General features: G+C 35.3%; 1 protein-coding gene across 1 annotated transcript; it reads right to left on the bottom strand.

Annotated features, from left to right (window-relative positions):
* Window positions 1-22,310: 22,310 nt before the first annotated feature.
* Window positions 22,311-24,023, bottom strand: LOC141392266 (uncharacterized). The gene has a single exon (XM_073965218.1). The coding sequence runs from the start codon at window positions 24,021-24,023 to the stop codon at window positions 22,311-22,313; it is 1,713 nt and encodes a 570-aa protein (XP_073821319.1).
* Window positions 24,024-26,960: the final 2,937 nt, after the last annotated feature.

The following is a 26,960-nucleotide window of genomic DNA, read 5'->3' on the forward strand; positions in this document are numbered from 1 at the left end:
ACTGAAGAACTGCGTGTAGAGTGAAAATAAAGTATAGTCTCGATAATCCAGACACTCGTTAATCCGGACAACGCGGTAATCCGGAAACTAGAATTATGTACATTGTAGACTTTGTAATCCGGATATGACATATTTTTCTTACCTCGATAATGCGGACATCACTTTTTTCCTATGTTAAGCATTACATTCTCATTTATTTCATTGACGTCTTCGTTTTTAGCATAGATGTATAAATAAGAAAAATTAAGTTTTTCAAAGTTTTCTGTCGAAGTCTCCACTTTCTGGGTAGCAACTGTTTACTCAGTTATACAGTCAATATGGAATAAACTATTTGAATTTTTGAATGACTTTTCTGCCGTTTAGCGTTGGAATTAATAACTGAATTTCTTATTTGGATTTACAACTGAACAAGGAAACCAATAAAGACTAGTAGTGAGATTATTTAAGGCATTTTGTGGTTACCGAAAAAATCGGTAAATTTAAGAGGTTACCCCAGTTGGGAAGACCAAAAAACTTAATTTTCATGATTTTTTTCAAAGAAGCTATTAAATTTTTAAATAGATATTTCATTCATCTGAAAGAGTACATCTTAATCTACTTTTGGAATATTTCTTGTTGAAAAATATTACATAGTTTTGTGTTAAGTGGCTCCTTGCGAAACCCTTTTTTGTAAAAGCATTTTGCGGTCCAACGATAACTTGAAAACGAATGGGCCGATCGTCATATATTTTTTGTGGGCGTTTAAGGAAACTGATAACCATGTTTTTAAGCAAAACAGAAATTAAAAAAAATCGGATTTAAAAAGTTTGTGAACTGTCAAAGTCAAAATTTTGATTTTAACGAAAAAATAGACCACTTTTTGTCCAAAAATCAGGAAAAATTTTAAAAAATATCTGACAAGATTCTTGTGTGTTTAATGAGCTCACCAAAATATTTGAAGATCCGTCCATGCGTTTTCGGGATATTGCCGTCTTCAAAAATGTCATTTCGAGAAAAGCGCGTTTTAAGTTGCGCTTCTACACACAAAAGATAACGGGTTCTTCACTTTGTACGGTCATATCTCAGTCAATTTTGCTCCAATTCACTTGAAAATTTTTGTCTCATACTCTATAGTACCTGTACTACATAGTCTATATTTTTTCGAATTTATGAGAGTGATAAGTAGGGGTAGCCCCTTTATAACGCAAAACAAGTGAGCCAAGGCAATAGTCGGGTCGGGACCGGCTATGTGATACCCTACACCACTTCCCCTGTGCATAAGCTTTTGACTGGTAAAATTCAAAATATTAAAATTGGGATAGCTTAGCGCCTTTGCTCTGAATGTCGTCATTAATACAGGTCAATTTTATTGAAACGCGTTTAAGTGCATCGTCAGAATAACTCAAATAAAAAAATAGAAAAGTGGGATGTATGCCAGCCATCACATTCCGACCCCTGAATAATATCCGACCATTACCAAAATCAATAGGTTTATTCCTCTGTGGGACCCCCATAAACACCCAACATTTCGTGACGATCCAATCAAAATTACGACGTGTAGCGTGATTACAAAAAATTAAAAAATAGGACGTATTACCGACTATTGCTATATCTACGTTACTTAACCACATACACCAACATGCTTTACATCATTGTAAAGATGGGATTTTCTACTTTCATAGTCGGGCTTTTCTTTTGGAAGGTCCCCAACCAATGCTGAGCTATTCGTCATTATTATTAAAATCGCAAAAATGAGAAGTTGTGTTTTAATAGCGGCTATTGCGATATCTTCATTGTTTTACCACCTACTACAACCTACGTTACATCGTTGTAAAGGCGATATTTTCTACATTCATCAGCAGGTTTTGCTTTTGATATACCCCTTATAGAAGCGGAAGATATTCGCTTTGAAATAAAACGTTGACTTTTTCTCCAAATAAGTTGTTTGCTCATTACGACCCCTGAATATTATCCGACCATCAATAGGCTTCTTCCTATGTAGGACTCCCATTAACCCCAAAATTTCGTGACGATCCGATCAAAATTGCGACCTGTAGCGTGATTACAAAGAAATGGAAAAATGGTATGTATTAACGACTATTGCGATATATCCGTTATTTGGCCACCTACGCCAACCTACTTTGCATCATTGTAAAGACGGGATTTTCTACTTTCATCGTCAGACTTTGTTTTTGGAAGGTCCCCAACCAAAGCTGTCATATTCTTCATTATTATTAAAATCGCAAAAATGAAAAGTTGTGTTCTATTAGCGGCTATTGCGATATCTTCGTTGTTTGACCACCTACAACAACATACTTTACATCGTTGCAAAGGCGATATTTCTACTTTCATATAGAATATAGAAGCTGAGATATTCGGTTTGAAAAAAAAAAAAACATTGTGTTTTTCTCCGAATAAGTTTTTTGCCCATTTTGACCCCTAAATATTATCCGACCATCACCAAAATCAATAGGATTTTTCCCCTCCGGGACCCTCATCAACATCCAAAATTTGGTGACGATCCGATCAAAATTGCGACCTGTAGCGTGAAGTGGAAAAATGGGATGTATTACCGACTATTGTGATATCTCCGTTATTTGGCCACCTACGCTAACCTACTTTGCACCATTGTAAAGACAGGATTTTCTACTTTAATAGCCAGGTTTTGTTTTTGGAAAGTATCCAACAAAAGCTGTGTTATTCGTCATTAGAATTAAAATCGAATAAATGAAAAGTTGGGTTCTATAAGCGACTATTGCGATATATTCGTTGTTTGACCACCTTCGACAACCTACCATACATCGCTGTAAAGGTGATATTTTCTGCTTTCATTAGCAGGCTATGCCTTTAATATACCCCTTATAGATACGGAGATATTCGCTTTGAACTAAAACGTTGACTTTTTCCGCAAATAAGTTTTTTGCCCATTCCGACCCCTAAATATTATCCGACCATCACCAAAATCAATAGGCTTCTTCCCCTCCGGGACCCTCATCAACATCCAAAATTTGGTGACGATCCAATCAAAATTGCGACCTGCAGCGTGATTACAAGGTTTAGATGGACAGACGGACAGACGGACGGACTGACGGACGGACACACATAGCCAGATCGACTCAGCTCGTCGAGACATTCATTTTGGTATATATAAGTATGGGTCTACGACCATTATTTCGATGCGTTACAAACTTTTTGGCCAAAACCAACTTATAATACCCTCCCCACATAGTGGTGTAGGGTATAATTATTGAGTACTAACACTGTTGCTATCGGTAGTACCTGGCTATAATTTTATTTTGGTCGCTAACTTATAAGCATTGTAATTTTACCGATTTCTGTCGGTAACCAAAACATGCGTTGGAGAATCCCACCATACATGTGTATAGACATTTCAATAAATTATTAAAAAAATCGTATGGCTCTTTTTATTTTCTTTCTTTGACACTCAAAATCACCGGTAACTACGGATTGTTGTATTGTATTTTCGTAATTATGCTACCAATAGATTTAAATTTCATTTTGTATTGTATTTTGTATTTGCTATAACATTTAAATAAAACAATGACGACGAGATAAAGTCATTTCTGATGTCCATAACAATTTGTAAAATATATTCACCGTCCAAGCATGTGGTGTCCGGATTATCGAGACTATACTGTTTATATTTGTGCTTTTTATTTTTATTTAAGTTATCGGTGACATTGGATGGTGACTATAATATTAAATTTGGAATCTCTCCAACAAAAACTATCCCCTCAATATTAGGCTGGGAGACACATCTAATAACTGGTCCACCACATAGTTTAAAGAGAACTAGAAACAAACCGCATGCGATAAATTTACCAATATTGTTATTAGATCAGTACTTGTATTATAAAATCATAAATTTCGCACTTTTTTAGATTCACTTTGCAGTTTTGTTGAGATGTGTGTTTTACTTACTGTTGGTAGGTAAGACAAGCTTAATCTCATATTTGTTATTTTCAAATTTAAAAACAACAAGTTTAAAGTGGGATGTAGTTAAAATTGATAACTTTAGGGGATGGCAGAGAAGACTAGTTTCGTCCGACGCCACTTGGACTCATCAGTTCTCTTAGTTCTTTGTATTGAAACAAAGAACCCTTCCCCACTGTATTTATTTATTTATTTAATATTTATACTTATAACTAAATTATATGTATAAAGGAAGTGAAGCCATGACTACAGAGGTCTTAAGCTTACACAATAGTTAATAATTATACGTTTATATTATACAGTTTATATTTTTTTTGTATGAAAATTCTTGAAAATATTATATTTTAAATGGAATAATAAAGGTTGCAAGTTTTTAGAAAGTTTATAAGAGACTTTTTATTTTCAGCGTTCAAGTTTCTTAGTAAATCCACGAAATTCGTATGTGGCAAGTGCATTCTTTCCAGGGTTTTTATATTGGGGCATGATACAAAGTGTTGCATATTGGAAGTTATTTGTTTGCAAAGAAAACATCGTTTATCTTTTTGCTTGTCGATTATATGATCGTGTGTAAGTTTGGTGTAACCTAATCTAAGACGGATTGCCACCACTTCATCTTTTCTTGTCAAAGTTTTGTCTTTTTTAAGGTAGTCTATAATGGAAATTCTATTCGAATTAAGAGTTTTGTACCAGGAGGAGGTCATCTCCCAGATTTCATTACTTTTCATGAGAAAGATTGATTTAAGGAATTTGTTAATATCTGTTGCTGAGAGATTTTCCGTGAGCATCAAAGGTCTGTTAATGGCTGATTTTGCAGTTTTATCTGCTATTTCATTGTCAGTTATGCCTTTATGTCGTGGCACCCAAACGAGTTTGCATTTTGGCATTTGTTGGATTAATATATTTCTTATGGACGATATGTAAAATTCAGAGTTATTGAGGTTTGAGATTGAATTTAATGCAGACAAAGAGTCAGTGAATATCACATATTTTTATTAGATTTTTTGGTGTATTGAAGGGCTTCATATAATGCTATTACTTCAGATGAAAATGATGAAGAGTAAGCTGGTAAAATGGAGATTTTGACTATATCTGTTTTTTCAATTACACTGAATGATACGGTGTCTTTGTATTTAGAACCGTCTGTATATAAGGGAGTATATCCCCTTAATTTTGTTTGAATAGTATCTAATTCATGTTTATACAGTTCACTGACTGTATGTTCCTTACGGTACTTTGTTAAGGAAGTATCTATGATTAATGGATCAAATTTCAAATAGGGTTGGGAAATTTTACTTGGGGTTTGACCGTATGGTATATGCCATTCATCGCAGAAAGAGACTATACGAATTAAAACGGAATCTGTTTTCTTAAATATGTTAGTATTTTTTATTCTATTCAAGAGTAGAGGTATTGGAGACCCGTCATTTATTAGTATTGTTTTAAAAAGCTTGCTAGTATATACAGTCTGTCGCAAAAGTTAGTATACACCGTTGAAACCAAAATGTATTAGGGATTAATATCACTATAACTTATTGAAAACAACAAACAATTAGTTTCATTTGATAGACAAGAAGGTTGTCTTCCGTAATAACAATTAAAAGTGCGCAATATTTGCATACATTAGCAAATGTACGGTTCGAATCCCAAAAAGACCAAAATTTATGTCGCAAAAGTTAGTATACAGCGGAGAATCCTCGTGGAACTGTGTAAAAAATTCTTGATATTTTTGAACAAAATGAAACTAAATCTGTACTTAAGATCATAAGGAGTTTTTTAATTGGCTTTAATGACAGTTATAGTACTTATAGTGACAAGTCCAACGTACTCTGGATCGTAAAATCCACAAAAATTGGTCATCTACAAATACAACAACTGTAGCGACAAAATTCCGGATGTTATGTCCTGTTTATGAATTCTAAAGCCATGCAATGCTCAGAAAAGCTCTAAAGTTTCAATATGTGGTGATCTTGATCGAGTTTCGACTTGTCCTGTTTGAAAAAACGGGAATTTCTTGAAGGAAACCCTTACTTTTGAGGCCATTGTCATTTTGAAACATGTAATAATCCTTAATCCTTACACATAAGGACTTTCCTTTTGAGTTAATTTTCTCACAAATGCTGCCCCCTTTCATATTCCCACCAAAAGTTAATAGTAGGAGAACCTCAAGGTCCGTTGTAACCGCTACAGTTGTACTGTCCTACCGGCCTTTTAGCAGTATCGGACATGCTTCTAGTGTCCCTAGTGTCTAATGTCCTACTAATGTCTAATGAACTACTTCTAACTGATCCATTTAGTTGTATTTTGGTCCTAAGTGAAGCGAACACAGCTTTTCAGAACGTTTTTGCACAATCCATGCGTTATAACAACAGAGAAAGCTCTGTATTAAAATTTTAAATTAGCTATCATATCCTTCTGCGGTGGTGGAGTATCTCTGCGGGGTTACACCAGAATTTGAGGTTCTCCTACTATTTATTTTTGGTGGGAATGTGAAAAGGGACTTAATTTGTGAGAAATTTAACTCAAAATGAAAGTCTTTATGTGTAAGGATTAAGGATTATTACATGTTTCAAAAGGACAATGGCCTCAAAAGTATGGGTTTCCTTCAAGAAATTTCCGGTTTTTCAAACAGGACGAGTCGAAACTCGATCAAGATCACCCCATATTGAAACTGTAGAGCTTCTCTGAGCATTTCATGGCTTTAGAATTCATAAACAGGACATAACAACCGGAATTTTGTCGCTACAGTTGTTGTATTTGTAGATGACCTTTTTTGTGGATTTTACGATCCAGAGTACGTTGGACTTGTCACTATAAGTACTATAACTGCCATTAAAGCTAATTAATATACTCCTTATGATCTTAAGTACAGATTTAGTTTCATTTTGTTCAAAAATATCAAGAATTTTTTAAACAGTTCCACAAGGATTCTCCGCTGTATACTAACTTTTGCGACATAAATTTTGGTCTTTTTGGGATTCGAACCGTACATTTGCTAATGTATGCAAATATTGCGCACTTTTAATTGTTATTACGGAAGACAACCTTCTTGTCTATCAAATAAAACTAATTGTTTGTTGTTTTCAATAAGTTATAGTGATATTAATCCCTAATACATTTTGGTTTCAACGGTGTATACTAACTTTTGCGACAGACTGTAGGTCTTTGTAATTTTCAATGGTAGATAAATTGGTTTCAAAAAGCATATTTGATATTTTTGTTGTCCGGTGAGCCCCAAGACACATTCTCAACGCGGAGTTAAAAATTGTTTTTAATTTATTCATATTGCTTTTTGAAGTATTACCATAGAGGTAAATACCATAAACTATTTTGGATAAAATAAGTGGAGTTATCAGTGATACCAAGGATGTAGTACTACAACAAAATTTTTTGTTGGAAAGGCATTTTAAAATGTTTAGTTGTTTATTTAATGACTTTGTTAGTTGCTCAATATGAGTGTTCCACCTATATCGCTTATTGAAAATTATTCCTAATATTTTTAGATTGTCCACTGATTGTATGGGCATATTGTTAGATTTTAGTGTAGGTGAACAGTTTTGTTTTCTGCAAATATGTAAATGCTTGCATTTACTTAAGGAAAGCTCTGCACCAGAGTATTTACACCATTCTTCGATGTCATTCACTAATGAGTCGATATTAACATCTTGTTTATATTTTCTCCCAAGTTTTTTTATTATAACAAAATCATCAGCATACGCTATGAAATCTAAATTTTTGTGTAATTGTATGGACTGAGCTAGTTTATTATAGCCTACGAGAAATAGAATGACAGAAAGAGGAGATCCTTGAGGAATGCCATTTTCCAATTTTAATGGTTCAGAATAGGAAGTGTTTATTCTGACTCTAATTTGTCTGTTTGTCAAGTAGTTACGAATGTAATTATACATTTGAGGTCCAATTTTCCAATCAGCAAGTTGATCTACTACAGTATGCATTCCGACTTTGTCAAAAGCTTTAGCGAAATCAAGGGATACAATTGACAAGTGGCTACTTGTTTGAAGAGCCCTTGTAATGAAGTAGTATAAATAAATGAGTGGGTCAGCTATAGATTTCCCTTTTTTAAACCCAAATTGATTACAATTAATTAGTTTGTTTGAGTTTACAAACCACCATAATCGGTTGGCTATTATTTTGTCCAGTATTTTTGAACAACATGGATTTAGGGAGATTGGCCGATAGGAGTTAATAGATGTTCTGTCACTGTTGGGTTTTAGAATGGGGATAATTAAATTGTCTTGTAAAATTGAGGTATAAATTTAGAGAAGATGTCATTATATAAATTAACAATTCTTATTTTGTTAGAACGAGAAAGATTGTTAATCATTTTGTACGTTATACCATCTATTCCTGGTGTTTTCCCCTTAAGTCTATTTAAGGCTGTAGAAAATTCTATCATGAATATCTTGCTATCTATGATCTCAGCGCTTTTACAAGGTACCAGATGTTTTGGTCCTTGAAGAATTGATTGTTTTGCATTTTGAAATATTTGAGGAAAGTTAGAATCATGTGATAGATTTGACCAATACTTGCAAAACGCGTTTGCAATATCGGATCTATCCGTTATTGTTAAGTTCTCGCTGTCACATATACAATGAATTCCGGTTTTGGGATTTATTGCGCAGAATCTACGAATATTCTTCCAGACTTTATCGGAAGGAGTATGTTGGTTAATTTCTGCTGTGAATTGCTCAATCGATGTTTTTTAGCAGTTTTAAGTTTTCTTCTATAAATTGCATTGGCTTTTCGATAGTTGACAAGGTTTTCGTTCGTACAATTTCTTTTAAATTTGCAAAAAAGATGATTTCTTTTCTTTTTTAAATCGTGAAGTTCCTGATTCCACCATGGAACAAAGGGTTTGTTTTTATTAATAGGATATCTAGGAATCGATTCGTTAGCAGATTTAAGAATAATTTTTTTGTAGGTTGGCTGCTTCTTTGTTAATATTTGTACTAGTTGGTATTTCCGTACAGTATTTATTAGATAAATCATGATATTGCAACCAATTCGCTTTGTTTGTATTAAATAATGCTTTATGTCGCATGTTATTTTCTACCTTATCCTCAAAAAAGCATGTTGTTAAAATAGGGTAATGATCACTGCCATAAAGGTCAGTATCTATTTCCCAGTTTGAGTGAATGGCTAATGAATGCGAAGCAATGGTTAAGTCGATATGGGTAAAAGTTTTGTGAGTTGAGAAGTGTGTTGGCGATCCATCGTTAAGAACGATGAGGTTTGTTTGGGTTATGAGTTTGTACCAAGTTTTGCCCTTGCAATTATTTGTTTTGGAACCCCACAAAGAATGCCAGCAATTCCCAGTTATTAAAAGTGGTTGATATGAAGGCTGATATAGTTGTTCAAGATCTGAGAGTGAATATGATTTGGATGGATTAATGTATGTTGAAAATATTGTAAAAGTTTTCTTGGAGAAAATTTTTACAGCTACTGTGTCGAAATTTTCAAAAGTTGCAATATAATTGTGCTGTACAGAGCTGTGTATAAGTAGCGCTGAATTTTTAGATTTATATAAAGAGAAATTATTTGGTATCGGTATAGGGTGTGTGTTATTAAAACACTGATGGGCAAATTGCGAGAGACTCATGTATTTTTTACACTTTTGTGTGTGAGGGAGAGCATTTCTGCCCATCAATGTATTAAAATGTGTCTCCTGTAAAGAGATTATGGTTGGGTTAAATTTTTTAATAAGAGTTTGCAGTTCGCAATAGTTATTGTTGTAACCTTTTATATTCCATTGAAGTATCTTAAGAACCATAATAAGAGAAATAAAATGGATTAAAATGGATATTAGGTAAAAATGAAATACTTATAAAATATAAGAGAACTACAAAACAACAATTTTGTTTGCAATAATAGAAAATATAATATGGACTGTATGTGAGAAAATTTTGAGAGTATAGGAGTAATGATATACTGAGAAATAATATGTTATAAGAGATAAGTAGTGCAAATAGTAATAGACATAGATAACAGTGAGAGCAGAATGAGTATGAATATTTATAGATTGAGATATTTAGTGATAAATTGTACTCATAATCGATGGTGGTAACTGCATAAGAAAATGAGTTGGAGAGAATGGTGAGAGACATCGATGTTCCGTTAATGAGAATGGGTGATGTTGTTGTTGTGCTTTTACTCATCAAGATCATTGTTCTCATTATCGTTATTTTTGCAGTGTTTTTTAGCATCATTTGACATAGCAATTTTTAGGTCTTTAATTGTTCTTTTTGAAGTGTTCTTTGGGAGAATCTGTATTTTTTCTCAGTTGTTTTTTGTACTGTAATTTGAGTGATCGTCTTCTTCGTTGTGTTTATTTTGTCGACTCCTTTTACATTTGTTTCTATTTTGTTTTCTTGTGGTTTTGTGTTGTTTGAACAGCTTGGTTGTTCATCGGTATCATAAGTTATGACTTTACGAGTAACATTTGAAATTGAGAGGTTAGATGGATGACGTTGTTTATAAATTTTAACTGCTGTTTTGTTATCAACTTTGTTTAAAGACTTGATGGCTTGAATTTATTTTTGTTTGAGGAAAACCGGACATTTTCTATCACGTACGGAGTGATTGAAGTCCGGGATATTATTTTCTTCGCAATTTATGCATTTTACTGTGTTCGGACATAATTCTTCTTCAGACAAATGTTCTTCCTCGCAACAAATGTTGCAAATTCTATTGTTCTTGCAATACTTTGAAGAGTGGCCAAAACGTTGGCAGTTGAGACATCTCATGGGCAGTGGGATGTATGGACGAACATTGGCTGTTTCATAGCCAATTTTTAATGAATCCGGGAGAGTGATTGTTGAGAATGTTATTATAACAAGACCTGTTTCCACAAGTTCCTCTTCAACTTTCTTTAGAATCTTCTTTACTTCAATAACGTTCTGCTGTTTTAACTCCGCAAGAATCTCTTCTTCAGAGATACCTCGCAGCCCGTTGCTGTATATGACACCTTTAGTGTAGTTGAGGTAACTATGCTCAGTTACCTTAACCCATTTCGTACTTGGTGTTCGATTTTTCGAACAGTAAAATCACCTTTTTCAAAAAAATATTTATGGAAGAAAAAGTTTAAATTTTAAACAAGTTTTGGTATATGTATAAAGTCTAATCTGTCAGCAAATAAAAAAAAAATTGTTCCCTTGAAAACCCCACCTCCCCCTCGATATTAAGGGTAGATTTTTAAAACCTATATTTTTGGATCTTTTTTAAATTAATTTTTAAGAATTATAAAAAAATGAAATTAAAAAAGTAATCATGAGGAATTATTGCCAATATATGTAGCCGTTTCACAAAATATAGAGAACTTGATTTATATGCGCAAGCGCGACTTTACAGATGTGCAAAGTTGACTGTTCGATATTTCGAACGCTGGTACTTAACCTACATATCGATGGGTATATCAAAACGTGAAAATTTACTGACAAATTGCGGGGAAAAGTTATTATAGCACCATATAAGACTAAATACTAAATTTCAGCCATTTCTAAAGGATAGTGCGGCTAAAAGCCTGACATACCCTAAAATCGTTAGGTACAATTCAACGGATATAAAACGTGGACCTATGCTGACAAATTTCTGGAGGAAAGTTAAGTAACCTCAAAAAAGATTAAATATGTATAAATTTACAGTCATTTCTGTAGGATAATGCAGCTAAATCCTTGAGATCTCCCGAAAATCGGGCGGTACCGTTCTATGGGGGGCAATCCAAAACGTGGGCCAGTGCTGACACATTTCGGGGAAAAGTTTTGTAGGTCCAAAGAAGTCTCAATACCAATCTTCAACCATATTTTCATACAAAAATTGTGAAATAAATCAATAAAACGGCAAATAAATCAATTATATTTTACTTCTAAACATATAGCTTAAGTGCCAGTGTTCGAAATTTCGAACACCACTTTCCGGGAAAACGAAAAATCGTAAAATTTTTTTGAGTTGATTTTTGACATCAGTGTTTCCTAATTACCCTAAAAAGTGCTTTGTTTTTAAAAAAATAAATAAAAAATTTTTCTCGGTACGATATGGGTTAACTTTGATGTCGGGTGTCAAAGTTATTATTTTAATAAGTTTGTTTGCTTGGGTAGCCGTTTTTGTTTTTATAAGAAGATCGCCACTTCTCAGCTTTTGACACATTTCAATTTCACCGCAAACACAGTCAATTATTTTTTTTTTATAAGAAAGGGAGAAACTCCCTTTAATGTTTCTTCACTTTCAATTCTCGACATTAATAAGTATTTTGGACCGGCAGATAAAATTCTTAATACTTTGTTATTGTCTAATTCGAATTGTAAATTGGATGATTGTTTTACAACTTGTTTGCTCATTGTGAAAATATGAGTGTAATAGATGAGAGACAATAGTAAACAGACGTTCGCACAGGTTAACAGTCGAAATGAGACTGAGTATTTATATTATTCCCTTTAATTCATTGTTATTAATTTTTATTATAATTTATATGGTAGTTAAAATTAAAATTAAATCCATATTATATAAAGGAAGTATTGATAATTTTTCAAGGGGGTAATTTATAAATAAATTACCAAGGAAAGGATGGGGTTTAAGTCTGGTGACATGACATCTCGTCACCCAAAGCGAGTATTTGGACTAAGGAAATTGCTCACACAGGAAGACTTAATCTGTCTCTATCAAGAATTATATGGTGCAGTAACGACATGATGATTCTTTATGTGTCCCATATACTTTAGGCCAAAGAAACTCGCCAACCCGACCAGAGCTAGTCGAAGAAACCCTAGCATGCCACCCTAGGTCTAGAGTACATGGTGCTTCTGACATTTGAGTTTCCCAGAGGTCACAAAAATTCTCTAAAAAATAAAAATCTTCATCGATAAAATCATGCCCGTCCGTCTGTGGAATTCAATCTAGCGTCCGAATGGATTTGAAGTACGTGGATAAAATGATGGTGAAATATATTGTAGGTCCAAGTACTTTTGGTATTGAAAATCGGCTATATAGGTCCACTGTGTTCTGTAATAACACTGTGAACAGATAGGTATTCGAACTAATCTGGTTTCGTATCGTTTCCTGAAACGGACCATTAATTTCAAATTTTATCATACACCACGTGTTCTTGAAGCAACTTAAAATGGAAGGTGATTACACCTGAGAAGTTTTTGCGGATTCTGAAACTACAATGTTCATAGATGAGAAAAGCAAAAAAATCGCCGGAGCAGTTTATAAATCGTGAAAACCTAAAAAAACCCTAAAAATGTCAGGTTGAATCGCGATTTATTTAAAAAGCGCTCCGGCGATTTTTTGTTTTTTTTTTATTTTTCTCATCTATGAACATTGTAGTTCCAGAATCCGCAAAAACTTCCCAGGTGTAAGCACTTTCCATTTAAAATTGCTTCACGAGCACCGTGGGCAGTGTCTGTCCCCACATTTGGCGATTGCAAACAGTGTATGTACTCCAGTGGAGTGGCTGAATACAGAGAAGGAAAACTCCAAACCCTTTAGAAGGCAACGGGAAAGCACTGATGTTATATCCCATAAAATGATGATGCTATAAATCATACAATGAAAATGGAAATACAAAATAACAATCGCTCCTAAGTCTCAGGCCAAACGAGGGTGCTAAGAACCCCCGGAAGTAAAACAAAACTTAACATCGGCACAAAGTCTTTATGAGTTTGGTTAACTGGACAACACCATAAGCGAGATGAGTATATTGGGTTTAAGTGAGACATGGTGGACTGAAAGCTCAGATTTCTTCTCTGAGAATACAAATGTGTATTATTCCGGCAATATTGACGGAATCGACAGAAAGGGCGTTGCTATCTTAGTTTAACATAATATTGCACCCAGTGTGACAGGATACTTCCCGATTTCTGATAGCGTGATGATGATCAAAATGTCCGGAAAACCGGCTAACTTGAACGTAATACAAGATGGCGACAATGAGGAGGTAGAACAATTTTAAAGTGATGTGGAAAAAGTATTGACAATGACGAAACCCCATGATATCACAATTATACTGGGGAATTTTAATGCGAAAGTTGGAAAGGAAGAAACAACAGATGTTACAGGTAATTTGGGTTAGGCCAACGTAACAAGACAGAAGAAAGGCTAATCCAGTTTTGCCAAGAACACAGGTATAAATTTATTAACACTATGTTCAGTCTTCATCCGAGGCGATTATATACTTGGAAGTCGTCACAAGACAACAACAACGATTATTGGATGCACTCACGAAAACAAGCGAAATATATGGATTACGTATAAACATAAAAAAGACCAAATATATGATTGTAAGCAGAAATAATGTGGAAACAACTGCACCTATGTTAATAAATAATACCGAAATAGAAAGAGTAAACATTTAAATACCTAGGAGTCCAGATTAACGATCAGTAGGATATGTCGAAAACTCTTACCAGTCACGATATAAGTCTACCAACAAAAATGTGTTTTGTTAAATGTTACATATGGCCAGTACTACTATACTCAGCTGAAACTTGGACAATAAAAGTAACATATCAAAAGAGATTAAATTCGTTTGAACTGTGGATATATCGTTGGATATTCGTTGAAACACGTTCAAATGAGGAAGTGCTTAGACGCATGAATGCCGAACTTCAAGTTACACGTACGATAAAGACCATAAAAACATCCTATTTGGGTCATACAATGAGAAATGAAAAATATAAGCTCATCCAAGTCATTATTCAAACTAATAAAGTAGGAAAGAGGACCAGAGGAAAAAAAGAAACAACATGGATAAATAACTTTAGAGAATGGACGGGTCTGCAAGAAGAACGAAGTGTTTTGAATGCCGCCGGAAAGCGAACCCTTTCGATAATTGAACAAATCATGTCATTTAGTTGTATAATAATATTAACAAATATTTTGGTTAATTGGCCAATACGGATTGGCAAATAAAGAAGATAGCCCCCATATAACGCCCCACATAGAGTCCGCGTCACATTAATGCATTTCCACTTCTCCTAGAATAAGCATTGACGAGTTTAAAGAGCTTAGCACTTTACATTTTACTTAATTTTACTTATCAATACATCAGAATAAACGTAACCAAATCCCTTAGTAAAATTTATTTCCACTTACCTTTCAATGTTTACAATAGACTCTGAATTGGCTGAAAACAGAAATTTAATATGTACATATGTATTTTCTACCGTTAACTAAAACCAAAACATAAAATTTTGAACTTTTAAACTTTATGAAGATGCACATGTACATAACATGTACAGCATCCTGACCCGAAAAAAAACCCCAAAATATGCTAAAGTGTTATAATATAAAAAGAGTAATTTTCATATATCAGAATGAAACCCAATTTGGCTATTTACTCGTACATACATATCTTAAAACTTTTTTTTAAAGAAATCCAATACCAGACCAGAAACCTCAATTTAAAAGAAACAAGATGAAAAAGTGTGTGTTACATACGAGTATTCCAAACAAATATATACAAACACATGTATGTTCATACTAAATTCGTAACGACTCTAGCCCAGGGAACCATTCCGTGCGTTCAGGAAAACGAATAACTTTTACTTATTCCCATCACGAGCATAACTGAAAAAGAATGAAACTTGAACTACATGTTGTAACAGAATGTGAAAACGATACAAAACTAACCGAAGCTGTGCATTTGAAGAGGAAAGTAGTTTTCCAAAAGTATTTGAAATTGCAATTTTGTATGAATTGCAATAAATAAAACTGAATTTGAAGGGGTAAAAATTTTAAATTTAAAGACATTTTATTTTCTAATCAGCATTACGCAATGCAATGGTTTTGATATTTATAATGGCACGCATTGTATGGAGACGTACAGTTCGATAAATCGTTAATGGAAATGAAGAACAATACTGAAATACTCTCCAGGGTGAAATTACAAATGCTAAATTTTTTGAGCAGTTTAATGTGAAAGAAACTACGCCGGATATCATACATATGTTGAGTAACGCTTTTGATAACAGTAACCATTGAATTGAATGTAGTTAAGTAAAGTGCTAAAGTTCTTAAGTTGAAAAGTACAAGCTCTTACAAATGCAATTTCACATTGATATTACAAGTGCTGTTTTACGACTCATATACAGTCGAACTTCTCAATAACGCCGAAAAATTGAAAACACAGCTTTTTTAAATGGTTTTATTTAGCTCACCCCGTTTGTTTTATTTACATATTCTTGGGTCAAATTTAGTAATACAAATTACACCCTCTTCCTGTCAACCGATTAATCTGAAATTTTGTATACACTTTGGATTTTGGTGACAATACAATTATGTTTATTCATTATCATTATAAATTCAAGATGGCCGCCGCTACAAAATGGCGGATAATTTATGTTTTATTAATCCCATAAATATGGGTATAAAATGAAAGGGCTCAACAAGCAGAATACAATATACCATAAAAAATTGATATCCAAGATGGCGGCCGCTACAAAATGGCGGATAACGTAGGTTTTATCAATCCCATCAATATGGGTATCAAATGAAAGGGCTCAACAAGCAGAATAAAAAATTGAAATCCAAGATGGCGGCCGCTACAACATGGCGTATAACGTAGGTTTTATCAGTCCCATCAATATGGGTATCAAATGAAAGTGCTCAACCAGTAGAATACAATGTACTATATAAAATTAAAATCCAAGATGGCGGCCTCTACAAAATGGCGGATAACTTAGGTTTTATCAATTCCATCAACATGGGTATCAAATGAAAGGTCTCAAAAAGTAGAATACAATTTACTATGCAAAATTGAAATCTAAGATGGCCGCTACCAAATGGCTGATAACAATTTTTTTATCAATCCCACCAATATGAGTATCAAATAAAAGGGCTTGACAAGAAGAATACAGTGCACTATACAGTACATCTTATACACCCGAAAGCCATACAGTTTCCAGCTAAGTACAATTACTGGACGGCTGAAAGAAGAATGTTGCCTTTAATACTATCATGGGCTTCTACAATACATACAATGCAGGGCAGCACTGTGGATCACGCAGTCGTATACTTAGGTGCGAAACTGTTTGAAGAAGGTCAAGCCTACGTGGCTCTTAGTAGAGTAAGATCTTTGCAGGGACTACGTATAGAGGAGTTGGACTGCAATAAACTAACGGGCAAGAAACCTTGCAATAATGAAGAACTAAATGAATTAAACAGAATGCGAAATAAAAACTAAAAACTAGAAAATAAAAATAGGTAAAAAAACTTTTTAAGTTAAACGGTTTTATGTTAAACATACATTGCAATGTTTAAGATAAATGTACTAAAAACCAAAAAATAATAAAATAGATACAGTCGTGGGAATTATAAACATATGCATAGACTAGACTAAAATAAAACCGTGGGGCACGTCAATTGTCTACAAATTATAGACTTAATGTGCGATAGAAGAATCGTTTAATTCGTCGTTAGGCAGTTGGTCCGCAGACGGTGATGAAATTACTTACTATTTTCTTGCTCATGGAAATTCCAATAGTTATACACTCCATAATAAGAGAGATGTTTCAACTAGTTTATCGTCGGACATTCACACTGCCGGGTGGCGAGGAATCGTTTCACTGCTCGTAGTTTGTCTTTATTCGACAAAGTACTACTCGCTCACCACTATGAAACCCTAAAACTCGCTTATAATCGAGCTTGCTAGCTTGTTTCCACTTTCTAGCCCTACTTATCACACGTCCATCGTTGTCGGTTGAACAACTGCCTAATTATAGAGTAACGTTACAAAACAAACATTTTAATCAACGATTGTAGACAATTGACGTGCCCCACGGTTTTATTTTAGTCTAGTCTATGCATATGTTTATAATTCCCACGACTGTATCTATTTTATTATTTTTTGGTTTTAAGAACATTTATCTTAAACATTGCAATGTATGTTTAACATAAAACAGTTTAACTTAAAAAGTTTTTTTACCTATTTTTTCAGCCTATATTCACCTATTTTAACCTTACTGTTTGCGGGGTTATACTTAACCTTGTTGCCTTTTTTGTTCAAAATATAACACAGATGTTTACACTTTCAATCGTAATTCTTTTGTTTTATTTCCTATTTCTTTTTGACACAACTATGTAGACTGTAATTTCTAGGTTAGCTTTTTAGGGTAGGTTAGGTAGCAAATTTGTAATTTATTTCAATTTTAGGCAATTTTATTTAGTACAATTCTTTAGGTTTACTTAGCACAATTTTCTAGGTTTAAGTATTTGAATTCATTTAGATTTGTTTTCAAAAAAGGCTTTAATTTTTAGGTTATATATATAGAAAATGTTTAGCACAATTCTTGTAGTTTTAAGTAGTTCAATTTTTATAAGGTTTTAAATAGGCAAATTGAGGTTAGCTTTAAGTAGTTAATTTTAGGTAGTTTAATTTATACAAAAAATTCACTTCATAGGTTTTAGGTTATATGTTGTAGGTAAGTATTTTTAACATATAGAATTTTTCACTTTAGAAGGTAAGTATTTCTTTTTAGGTCTAGATTTTAACTTAGGTAAGTATTTAGTGTGTAGGCTTTAGGATTTTAACATCTAGTTTTTAAGTTTTAGAATTTTAACTTTTAGTTTGTAAGTTTTAGAATTTTAACTTATTTATTCTCGTAACTTGTGGTATGTTTTGTGTTGTACAATGTGTTTTATTTTTCTTTAATGTACATGTTATGTGTTAACTTATTTAACTTTTAATCTGTTGTGTAGTTGTTGTTTTGTTCTTGGTTTTTATTTGCACTTTTTTGGGGGCAGAAATTGTTCCGACGGTTTTAAGGTTGTAACGACGAATGAACAAACGAAAAAAAGCTATCCAGCAGCAAACCAGTTTGCCGGCTGGAATTATTTACATATTTTCTGGAACATATAAACAAAACCGTTGCTTTTGGGTGCATATGTGTGGGTGAAAAAAAGAGGAATGCAAAAGATCACACCCCATCGCCACCACCAAAAAAACCCAACGGCGTTAAGAACTCCTTAGCCCCCGTTCACACGATGGCACTAAATCCATTAAGTGTTCACATTGTTGTGAACATTTTCTGCCCCCGCAGTGTTGTGTATCTTCCTTCGGTAAAGACTATTGATGGGTAGGTTGCGAATCGGGCCTGCCAACAAGTAACCGAGGGCCGATTGAAATCCATATACAGCGCCGACCCCGGAAAAAGTTTTCCCCTCCTGGATAATTGCGGAGTAAACGTCAGCACCGAGTTCTAGTTCAGTGGGGGTATTGGACCTTGGGTCTACATCAGCCAGGCTGCCTCCCGAAAAATCTTTTGTCGGGTCCTCGATAATGGGATCATAGTACGGTCTATATGGCAACTCATCGGTGATCAAAGCGTACACCTTTAAGGCCCAGTTGGAGGCTTGATTTATCGCCTTGATTTTGAAGGAGGTGAACCGATGACCCAGAAATATGAAGGACCGTAAGCCCATCCTATGAAACGATGAATACGAGATTCGAGACATCGAGGCCCCTTGTTGTATCAATGCCCGAACTATCGAAGGGGAGTCTGCCTCCTCTCCCACTACCCGTACCATGGCTGTAGGCACGAATACTAAATTCCACCTTAATACTGGGGATGGCGGCTGCAAGGAATTATTCAGTTGTGGGGCGCCGTGTATGAGGGTGTGGTGCCGGTAATCACAATGTCTACATGTGAGGAGGGAGGGGCAGTCCGGGGCAAGATGGCTGCGTGCCAGGCAGTTGCGGCAGTAGCTTCGCCTTTCAATGGTCTCATATCTTTGATAGGGGCTGAGTTCAAGGAACCTTCGGCACGAATTTAAAGGGTGATCCTCCTGGCAAAGACCACATGCGCGCTGCCAAAAACTGGGCCTCTCCCTGCTCTCTGCTCCTTGAACCCGGCGCTGACTAGAACGGCTACGCTCCTCTGGTCTTCGCTCATGTTGTGAAGCTCGAGCCTGCTGTTGTCTAGGTTGACGACTTTGGTTGGCACTGGTGGGTCCGGCATCTTCTACCTCATACAAGCGGTAGTCTTGATTAGGCAAATAGGCAGCCATATCTGAAATGAAAAAAAGAGATGCGAGTACAAACTTCTTTTTTGAATAGTGTCCGACTAGTCAATCGGAGAAGAGCTTGACAATTTTGGTTATAGGTCTGCTTATTATGCCATTAGAGGTCCGAACGTCGACTACTCTAGTGTTCTGGTCGCTACCGGGATAAGTTTTATCAACGCGACCCAATTTCCATTCATTTGGAGCGAGTCGGTCATCTTCTACAACTACTAAGTCTCCCTCTTTAATGTTCACCCGAGTATACTTCCATTTCGTTCTGCGATGAAGTTCGTGTAGATATTCTAGTTTCCAACGATTACAAAAATACTGTGAAATGACTTTGAGTCGTTTCCAACGATTAACAAGACTGATATCAGTGTCAGAAATATCGGGCTCAGCTGGTGTAAGAAGAGCGGTACCGATTAAAAAATGTCCCGGGGTTAAAGGAGAGAAATCATTTGGGTCGTCGCTTGCAGGACTGAGGGGTCGTGAATTAAGACAAGCTTCGATTCGAGTTAAAATAGTTGTGAATTCTTCGAAGGTAAAGTTCATCTTGGGAATACTTTTCTTCAAATGGGTCTTGAAAGATTTAACTCCGGCCTCCCACAAGCCGCCCATGTGCGGAGCTCCGGGTGGAATAAACTTCCAGTTAAGATCTTGGTAAAAGTTGTTTTGAAGAACACTAGTCTGAAAGTTTTTTACGAAGGCTATTCTATCCCTTTTTAAAAGATCAACTGCCCCTACAAAGTTTGTACCGTTGTCGGAATAGATACAAGCTGGGCAGCCACGGCGACTAACGAACCTCGAAAAGGCGGCCAAAAACGCGTATGTCGACAAGTCACTTGTCGGCTCCAAGTGTATGGCCTTTGTCGCAAAGCATATAAATACACAGACGTAGCCTTTGGTAAGAAAGCAGGCCCTGCCAGAATAACTTTTAATATTGAAGGGTCCCGCAAAATCAACACCTGTATTTGTAACGGGTCTGTAAAGGGAATGTTCGCTCGTGCGGCAGAGATGCCATTAATTGATCCTGGGTCTTTTTCTTATGAATGATGCACACTTTGCAGTTTCGTATGGTTTTCTTTACAAGTGACTTAAGGCCAAATATCCAGAATTCGGACCTGAGCACTCTTAACATCAATAAATTACCGCCGTGTAAGGTTATTTTATGTGTAAAATCAACCAGCAGCTGACTAAGGGTCGCTCCATGTGGAAGGATTATGGGATGCCGCTCACTGTACGTTAGGGCTGTCGACTGTACCAATCTACCATTGGCTCTTATGATTCCTCTTGAGTCTAAGAAAGGATTCAAGGTCAGAAGTGGGCTTGAGGGAGAAATTCGAGTCTTTTTTCCAATGATTCGTATTCGTTTGGGTAGAAAAACCTTTGCGTTTGTAATATACTCGAGCGTTTTCCATCCTGAATTTCTGTGGGTGAAAGATCCGTAGATAATGCTCTAAGATGTTGTCGATTTTGTCCAGTGTTCTTCCAAAATCGCAAAGCATATGCATGTGAACGATAGACATTTGCCAATGAAGAGAAATTTTTCAAAGGGTCATCCGTTTCTTGCACAAGTGTGAGGGCTTTAACAACTTTCGCTTCCAAGCTTGTATCAGTTTGAGCTTGAGGTGCTGGCCAACGATCTTTAGGCATTTTTAACCAGTAGGGTCCATACCACCAGAGATTATGGTCTTTCAGTTCAGCAGGTGAACATCCTCGACTTGCTATATCGGCAGGGCTATTTTCTGAGTCAATGTGTCTCCAGTTTTCTTGACCGACATTCTGAGAAATTTCCGAAATTCTATTTCCGACAAAGGTGCTCCAATGGCAAGGAGGCTTTTTTAACCATGCCAATACAATGGTAGAGTCAGTCCAAAATTGTGTGACATAGTTGGATATTTGCAGATTATCCATGACTGAAACTGCCAATTTCGAAAGAAGAACTGCTCCACATAATTCAAATCGTGGTATCGAGAGTTTTTTAATCGGAGCTACCCGAGTCTTTGCTGCTAACAGGAAGGTATGTGTACTAGATTCGGTATCTTCCACTCGGATGTAGATCGCAGCCCCATATGCGCTTTCCGAAGCGTCACAGAAGCCGTGAATTTCCACAGAACTTGTCAAAGTGAAATTGATCCATCGTGGAACTTTGAGCATATCGATATTTTGGCTATTTTTTACAAAGTTCTTCCAATTCATTTGGGTCATTGGCTTCAAGGTGTCGTCCCAATCTATTTTGTCCAGCCAGATTTGCTGCATTACCAGTTTTGCTACGACCACTACTGGTGCTTGCCATCCGCATAGGTCAAATAACTTGGCAATGGTTGATAACACTTCTCTTTTAGTGTATCGATCTTGTTTTTCCATTATTGGGGGTGTAAATGAGAAGAAGAAGAGTGAGAAGTTTTCGTAGAAGCATCTTCCGAAATCTCTAGCCAGTTTAATGGCAATAAATGTTCTTCCGGAATATCTTTAATCACCTTGTGATCGTTTGAGGCCCATTTCATGAGCGTAAATCCAGCAGAGCCTAAAGCTGCGATTAATTCCTTTCTAGATTTTATCGTATGACCACCCGCCAGTACATCATCCACGTATAAATTGTTTAAAATTATGTCGGCAGCTCTTGGATACAAGTCTCTAACATCCTGTGCCAATTTTATGAGGGTTCTTAGAGCCAGGAACGGCGCACAATTTACTCCAAATGTCACGGTTAACAATTCATAATCCTCAACTGGGTCTTGTGGTGATTTTCTGAAGAGAATTCGTTGAAATTTAGTTTGTCTCGAGTCCACCAGTATCTGCCTATACATCTTTGTGATGTCAGCATTGAAGGCATACTTAAAAAATCTCCATTTTAAAATTTGTATCACCAAATCCTGTTGTAGAATGGGTCCAGGAAACAATGTGTCATTGAGACTAGTTTTGTTCGAGGATGGGCATGAGGCGTTAAACACAACTCTTAATTTCGTTGTGAGCCTATCAGGTTTAATCACTGCGTGATGTGGTAAATAATAGTTGGGTGTGTCATTGATTTCCTCAGGATTAATCTTTCTCATATGACCAAGCTCCAAATACTCGATAATTGATTTATCATATTCATCTTTTATTTCGGGTGTTCTCATTAGTTTTTTCTCCATTCGAAAGAATTGGGCTAAGGCAATGTTTCTCGAATTTCCCAACTCCTCGCACTTTTTGAATGGGAGAGTCACAACATATCTTCCTTCCTTGTTACGTACAGTTGTATCAATGTAATTTCTTTCGCAGAATTGGTCTTCTTCTGACCGTAAAACTTTTTTAGGGGTCTCTTCCACCTCCCAAAAACGTGTAAGTATCTTTTCTATCGATGTTGTGTTGAGCAAAGCAATTTGTTTTCGTTGAATTGTATCCCCAGGAATGGGTCCTCCAACAATCCATCCAAATTTAGTTTTTTGGGTTAAAATTGATCCAAATGTTTTCATCGGAGTTCCAAGTGCAAATATCAAGGGTCCTATGTCCATACCTATGAGTAAATCGATAGGCTGACTGATATAAAACTTCGGATCGGCTAATTCCAACGATGTAATATCTTGTAGTTGAGATTTGTCTAAGTTTTGTGGCGGTAAATTCGATGGTAGGGTCTTTAAAACTGGTGCCCACACATCCAGTCTAAAATCTGGGTCAAATTTGGATCGCATTGTAAATAAACAAGATTTTGTAGATGTCTCCGAGACAAACTGACTTAAGCCAGTGACATGAACCAAGTTGCTCTTTGTTGGTAATTTCAAAAGATTTCTCAATTTTTCAGAAATTAATGTTGATTGTGATCCAGAATCTATCAGAGCTCTGGCATCATACAGCTGTCCTTTTGTTTCTATTTGTACCATGGCAGTGAACAATAATGTACCTCCAGATTGTTTTTCACCAATTTGTTTATTTAGGAGGGTCAAAGTTGTAACAGTTTCTGGTGCTAAGTTTGTTGTGGACTGTATTTGTTGTGTATAAGTGGCGGCACTGTTTCTAGGTTGTGTCTCCACTCGAGCTAGGTATGTGTTTGTTGACTGGGTTTCCGTTCCCTTATGCAGCAAGGTGTGGTGTCTCATTGAACAATTTCGACACCCAAAGCGACTTTTGCAATCTTTCACTCCATGATTGGATGACAAACAGTTGTAGCATAAATGCGAAGTTTTTACTAAGTGAATCCGATCGTTGATACTCTTCTTTAGAAACTCTGAGCAATCTCTGACAAAGTGGTTCGATTTGCATAGTTGACAATTTTGAAAATTTGATGCCTTGTTTTGTTGAGGTTGGTTCGTTTTGGGTCTATCTCCAAATTTATTTGTAGGTTTTGTGACATTTGTTTGAAATGTGTTCAAAAATCTAGGCTTGTTGTATGTGGGTTGTTTTAGCTGAGCAAATTTCGAAGTTGAAGGCTTGATATTTCCCACTGATTCCATGGTTTTGAATTTGTTTGTTAAAAAAGTGTTGAATTGTTCCCATGTTGGGAGTAGTTTACAATTGTTGAGTGAGTTCTCGAATTCTTCCAAAAAAATCCTCGGTAACTTTGAAGAGCAAATGTATATTAGAAGAGGGTCCCATCCTTTGACATCTACTTCCAATAATTCCAAGGTCTGAATGCAACTATTGACGGTTCTTTGTAACTTTTGTAGTGAATGACTTGAGTCGGCCGAAACTCCTGGCAGATTAAAAAGAGTTTTTATCTCCTCATTTACTTGCATTCTCTTATTTTCGTATCTATCCGTAAGATTTTTCCAGGCTAATTCAAATCCATCATTTGTTAATGGAACGTGGCAGATGATCTCCTTTGCTTCCCCAGTGGTTTTTTGTTTTAAATGGAATAATTTTTCAACATTGCTTAATTTTGATCCTGTGATGTAAATCGCCGTAAATAAGTCTCGAAATGTTGGCCATTCTTGATATCCTCCTTTAAATATATTTGTGTCGCATGGTGGTAAGCGGGATACGGAAGTAAATTCCTTTTCCTTCTTGGTTCATTGATGATTCTCTTTTTGTTTGTTCCATCATCCGTTTATCACGCACATTTTGCAATTGAATATTGATGGCACTTAATGCCTTTTTGTACGAGTCCATTGCCTCCATATAGTTCTTCCTTAATTTATTTTTGTCAATACCTTTTCCTCCTTCCTCTGCTTTATGTTCTCTACATTCAACATACGCTCTCTTGACTAAACTCCAATGTGAATCTAACTCCATACGGGTTGTCTCCAAAGTGTCCGCCGTGTCTTCTGGGTTGGTGATTGATAAAATTGAGATATAATCCAACAGGTCGTTGACGCTGTTCGCGTATCTATCGCATAATGTCTTATCCATCTTCCTTTTGTGCGTTTAACTTTCCACAAATTTTGTTTATTTTCCAAAATCCGAAAGAAGCCCAACGAGAAGGACTCTTTGTCTAGGAGTTCAACTTTTCTCAAAAGTACGAAAGTGTTTCCTTTTTAATAGTTGACAACGAATAATTGGGTCCAATTTTCCAAAAAAAAACGAACAAAAGCTTTGAAAATATTAAAATATCTTCAAAAATTTCATCCCTGGTACACCTTTTCACAAGTTTTTGTTCCAATACGTGGAGAAAATCTTTAATTTTCGTTAAATGCTTTCTGAAAAACGTATGCGAATGATTTTGGTTAAGCGAAAAGTCAATTGAGAAAATTTATTTTGGAGAGAACGGTGAAAGCATATATTACGTGAAAAAACTAATGAAGAAAAAACAAACAAAACCTCGAAATAATCATCCAACGAGTCGCCGCTTCACGAACAATCAATGAATTTATCCGAAAAAAACGAGTTAAAAAAAGTGTATAATAATTTTTCTATCCACCAGACGAGCGTCAAAAAATTGTTTGCTGGGATGTCAAACTTCCAAAGATCGAATATCGATGAGTTTTACGAATGAATAATCCAAATGTGCATAAAATCTCTTACATATCCTTGGCAAGGAGGATTTTATGGCCTTTTGATAAAAAAAATCTTGTTCAAAATAAGACTTATTTCCAAAAGAATCTGAATGTCTGAATCAAACGACAACAAAGAAAATCCACAAAAGGCAATAAAAAATCGCAGTAGATACAATTTTGGGTCAAGTAAATCAGCTATTGTCTCCAAAAAGTTTTTTCGAAAATGAAAAATGTAAAAAATATTTCAAAAATTTAAAAAATATTGGGTCAAAACAACATAAGTGATCAACAATTTCAAAAAGTTGTATAATTCCCAAAATTATTTCAAATTTAGAAAATATTTATGAAGCAAACGAGCAAAAAATATCACAAAAAAATTTAACCGGAGACGTAATCAAAAATGTGTGCTGGGTTGCACGTATCAAAACGAAGAGAAAATATGTTTTCACCTCCTTTAACCGCCGACAATGTATAAAATCTCTTGTTGTCCTATAGGAGGAGGATTTTTCTTATCAATTTTCCTTTTAAATTTGATGTGTGTCAAATATTTATCTAAATCGACAAATATTTAAAAAGAACGCTCAAAATGTGTATATGTAGGGTCGTAATCACATATGAAAAGTTCAAGAATGATAAAAAAGCAATAAGTATTAAAAAAGCATGTGTTACCACAAAGTGGTTATTCAAGAAAAAATTTACCAGCAAAATATTTCTGCAATAAATCACAGAAATATTTTGGGTCACAGAAAGTTGCTGAAAGTTTGTAGAATTTTATGAAATCAATAAACAATATAGTAGGGGTTAGTATTAATTAGTTCAATTCCTTCGTCTGTGCACCAGACGTATGTTGTTTGGCAAAAAAAAATATTTTTCGAGAATATCAACGTAATTGTGTGCTGGGTTTTTAAGCCGTCTGTCCTTCAGACGCTTAGTTTATGGCTCCAAAATCAATGGGTACAAACCTGTTATGCAAAATGGCTCTTCTTACTTGTGTGTCTGTGCACCAGACTTTTAACAATTTTGTCCAAAAAGTTCCAAAAAAATGTGTATGGTTTAATAAGATTGTGCTGTTGCTTTGTCTGTCCAACAGACGTGCAATATTTT

This window comes from Musca autumnalis, unplaced genomic scaffold, assembly GCF_047663935.1.
Source record: "Musca autumnalis isolate F117 unplaced genomic scaffold, ASM4766393v1 scaffold_2, whole genome shotgun sequence".
Classification (NCBI taxonomy): Eukaryota; Metazoa; Arthropoda; class Insecta; order Diptera; family Muscidae; genus Musca; species Musca autumnalis.